Source organism: Cyprinodon variegatus, unplaced genomic scaffold (genome assembly GCF_000732505.1).
Source record: "Cyprinodon variegatus isolate N-32 unplaced genomic scaffold, C_variegatus-1.0 Scaffold18, whole genome shotgun sequence".
In the NCBI taxonomy this organism is placed as follows: Eukaryota; Metazoa; Chordata; class Actinopteri; order Cyprinodontiformes; family Cyprinodontidae; genus Cyprinodon; species Cyprinodon variegatus.
The window spans coordinates 989,764-993,680 of NW_015150471.1; the positions used below are offsets into that span (position 1 = coordinate 989,764).

General features: G+C 36.9%; 2 protein-coding genes across 2 annotated transcripts in view; one reads left to right on the plus strand and one right to left on the minus strand.

Annotated features, from left to right (window-relative positions):
• LOC107092774 (kelch domain-containing protein 1-like) overlaps window positions 1-2,851 on the plus strand; it is a 12,296-nt gene extending 9,445 nt beyond the window's left edge. The window contains exons 11-13 of the mRNA XM_015387429.1: window positions 1,265-1,349; window positions 1,760-1,839; window positions 2,544-2,851. Coding sequence (XP_015242915.1) covers window positions 1,265-1,349; window positions 1,760-1,839; window positions 2,544-2,685 — 307 coding nt within the window. The 3' untranslated portion in view covers window positions 2,686-2,851. The remainder of the gene's footprint in view (window positions 1-1,264; window positions 1,350-1,759; window positions 1,840-2,543) is intronic.
• A 262-nt stretch (window positions 2,852-3,113) lies between these two features.
• LOC107092784 (LIM and SH3 domain protein 1-like) overlaps window positions 3,114-3,917 on the minus strand; it is a 15,739-nt gene continuing 14,935 nt past the window's right edge. Inside the window, exon 7 of the mRNA XM_015387440.1 lies at window positions 3,114-3,323. Coding sequence (XP_015242926.1) covers window positions 3,150-3,323 — 174 coding nt within the window. The 3' untranslated portion in view covers window positions 3,114-3,149. The remainder of the gene's footprint in view (window positions 3,324-3,917) is intronic.

Below are 3,917 nucleotides of genomic sequence, written 5' to 3' on the forward strand. Positions count from 1 at the left end.
CTTCTCCCGACTGGTTTCGGCAAGAGTTTGATCTATCAATGGGCTCCTCTTCGTGGTCGCTCTGTTAGTAAGTCATATGCTACTTTGATCTGATTGGTTTATTTGGCCCGTCTATCACCAACATAGGCCAATCAGCTAACCAGTATTTTCGCCCCTTCCTAAAATTACTTCAACGGAAGGTTTCCAGATGGATATGCGGAGCAAATCCATCTGGCGGAGTCAGGTTAAAAGGAAGGTGGTATAAAAAATGCAAAGGATCAAAGATGGGACATTATCATAAGCACTCAACCCCCATTGTGAAACGAGCAGTGGTAGCATTGTTCTGTGGGAATTAAGGTTGTAACCATTAAAAAAACAAAGAAATGTTAATAAATGAAATGGTTGCCCTCTGTGGTATTGAAGATGATCGGTGATTTTTAAAAGTGCTGTTTAAGTACAGTGGGGGAGGCGGAAAACAGACTGGAATTGTTCATAAAGATTATCATGAGTTAGATGGGAGTGAAGTTGGGAGGAAACAGTTTTTCAAGTATTTTTAGATAAAAGGCCAGTTAGAAATGGGCCAGAGGTTATTGTAGTCATTAGGATCTGATTCAGGTTTCCTCAGTGCAGGAGTGATTACTGCACTGTTAAAAAGGAAAGGAAAAAAAACGGAGGTAAGAGAGGAGTGAATAATGGGAGTTAAGGATGAGAGTAGAGGCTGAAGACATCTGATTTGACCAGGGCTGTTGGGGTTGGTTCAAGCAGGCAAGTGGAGTTTTGGATCTACATATTAATTTGCAGAGTCTTGGAAACTGAAAATTGGAGAATGACTGTTAAAATAAAAAAAAAAAAGTTACAGGATTGGTTATTTTGCATACAAATCTGCTTTTTATATTCTCTATAATCAGAAATAAATTTAAAATGCCATAATTTACACATTAGTTTACATTTTTGTCTGCTTCTTTACATAATTTTAACTGGTAAATCAGAGGTTATGAGTTATCAGGTACTTGAGTAGCCTAAAAACTAAATAGTTTTTTTTACACAGGTTACTTTTTTTAATGGCTAGTTTTTAGTCTTGAGTAAATTGAGTAAAAATATTTAGTATTTCTCTTAAGTACAGTTTTTGTGGACTCTGCCCACCTCTGCAAAGAGATTTTTGCTGAATAGCTATAAAATAGCTGATCCACAGAAGGATGGTTCTTCTCTTTCAAGTCTTATTTGATTTTATTAACTCTTTCCTGGAGGCCCTTGTGTGGAGCTTATAGTGCATGTTTGTTTCCAGGGTTTGTCACACTGCTTGCCTAGGAGGTGATGGTGACGTCGTGGTGTTTGGGGGGAGCAGTCATCTCTGCATCCTTGTGGACTCGGTATGTAAATCCATCTTTATTTTTCCTGTTTATACGACAACTGTCACAAAATTCAGACTTTTGTACATCAGGGTTTACATCAACAGATTGTAGCAGAACTTTTTATAGTTAATTGTAGTTTTTTAAAGCCAGTTTAAACAAACTAATATGAGCCAGAAATAAAAGCTTTTGCATTATTCCCTTTAAGTGGTTTAAGGTCTCAGACATCAGTCGATGATGTTACCTAGATCTCACACATTTCATAAAGCATCTACAATCTTGACATTCTGGTTTCTTCTAACACAAGTAACACTGTTCTGAAATGTCCTGCTTCACAATTTGGATATAAAAGTCAGTTGATTTTTTGGGTGCTGCTTAACCAGATTTTATAATTTTTTTCTAATTTATGCTTTTTACTTGAACCGTTTTAGGTGGCTGTTCTAAGGGCTCCAAGGCAACATCAGTGCAGGGATATTCTCATCTTCCAGACTCAGCCATATTCTCTCTGCAGGTACCACAAAGTCTAAACTAATGCCACCGTTTGTCATAAATTCCCAGCCTGGCCTCTACTCATTCCTTTGGTTTCTTGTCGCTCCTCGTTGCAGGTTGTGTTGCATAGTATTAAGCCGATCTGCTCTCCCCTTTAGCCTGTTTATTAGTTCCTATGCAGCTCAAGAGTTGGAGTGAAGCTTATGAGCTTATAGTTGGTTAATAATAGCAACTAGTAACTGTGCTGTTTATATCGGTTGCATCAAAGGTATTTAATGTTGGGGGGGTGGCGGGTAGCTAAAATTGACCAATGTGTCTGAATTTAAAGCTATGGTTTATAACGACCTAAAATTAGTAGATATACTGGAGTCATCGAACCACTTTAGATCCTGCATTTCTTCATTTAACTATTCTTTATATATTTAGCTGTTAACAGAATTAAAGACATTTAAATCGCTTATTTGTCACAGGGGGAAACACTAAAGTCCCTTACATTAGGAGGATATGTGAATAAGACTTTTGCTGTTACCTAATTTGGAATATTGATGATATATTGATGCTTGTCAAAAAGTTGGTTCAAAATTCAGAGAAATGACTACCACAGGACAAAGACTCGTCGGTTTTGTGCACCAGCTTCCTTTCTATATCAAAGCTTGAGTCAATATCTTAATAGAATATAAAGAGCATATTTTATATTTTGGAGATTTATTGCTATTTATGTCCCAGGTTGTGTGAGGACTTTATTGGAGGAAACTCTGAGTTGTTTGGACCACTGCTCAGCTGGCTGCCTTCAAAGCTACAGACCAAAATCTGCAAAAGGACGGCCTGTTTGTCAGCCATGAAGCCGACAGCTACGTCCACAGCATGAAGGATTGCTTTTACAGAGACACTACTTGTCTTCAATTTGTTTGTGTTTACTTAAGATGATGCTTTGGTTTTGTTTCTTTTTAACTTCATGATTTATAAAAAGAAAAGTCTGTTTTAATCTGTTAAGGTGACATTTTACCCTTTAGTTGTGTGTTAAAATTTTGAATAAAGCTTCTTGTTTTCTATTTTCATTGTTTTTGTAAAACAGGAACAGAACAGCTGAGCCAAGTATAAGTTTAATTGATATTCTTCAAAAAATCCAGGAAAATATTAAACTAAATGCACCGTGGAGCTACAGTTGCTGTTAACCAGAGACAAATTTACATGATAAATTTAAAATTGCATGAAATAATTTTCTTGTCCACCTTTGGGAAAAGAGCTGCTTCTCTAAGAAATCCGAAACCCAAAGCAGCTACAATAAAAAGGTAACATTATCTGAAAAAAAACAAACACATAAGAATTTTCTCAAACAGGTCGGACATAGTTAGCTGGCAGTAGTCCCTTCTTCCCAGTGCGCTGGTTGCATCCAAACATCCAGCCTTCGTCTATCGGCTCCACGTCTAAGATTAGGTCGCCCTCCTGCAGAGAAACTTCGTCTGCCTCTGCTGCCATGTAGCTGTACAAGGCCTGGTAACGTTTCTGAATGAGAAAGGACATGATGCAGCTTTTAAAATGGAGTCAGGAGGATTCATTTGCATTTAATTTCCCTGTGGGAGGAAAACTTCTGCAACAAAGGCCACATTCAGATGTTAAAACCCACATCGACGTTCAGATAAGCAGATTGATTCTTAGCTTATATTTGAGGAGTGGCTAAATCTAGAATTATAATGCATATAAATGGTGATATACATTGTCTTGTGTAAATGTGGAAAGACCAATTTTTGTTTTTAGCTGAACTGACATAAATGGATGTGGACAATGCACGTTTTTAAAGTTTTTTTTTTTTCTTCTAAAAAGGTTTCTGTTAAGATTGTCCAGAGCAGAAAGGGAAGAAGCATTCCCACAGCATGATACTGCCACCAGTATTTTTCAATGGGGATTATAAATTCTGAAATGGGGTTTTTTTTTCTGCCACAATTACTTTCTTAGGTCCAAAAATGTAATTTTCCCGTTTACTTCAACCAGTGGCAGATCTAGAAAAGTGTACATTTATACAGTGTTATATAAAGTACTAAAATCGCGGAATCAAGTAAAAGTATAAGTACCTCTCCAAAATATGACTTTGGTAAAAGT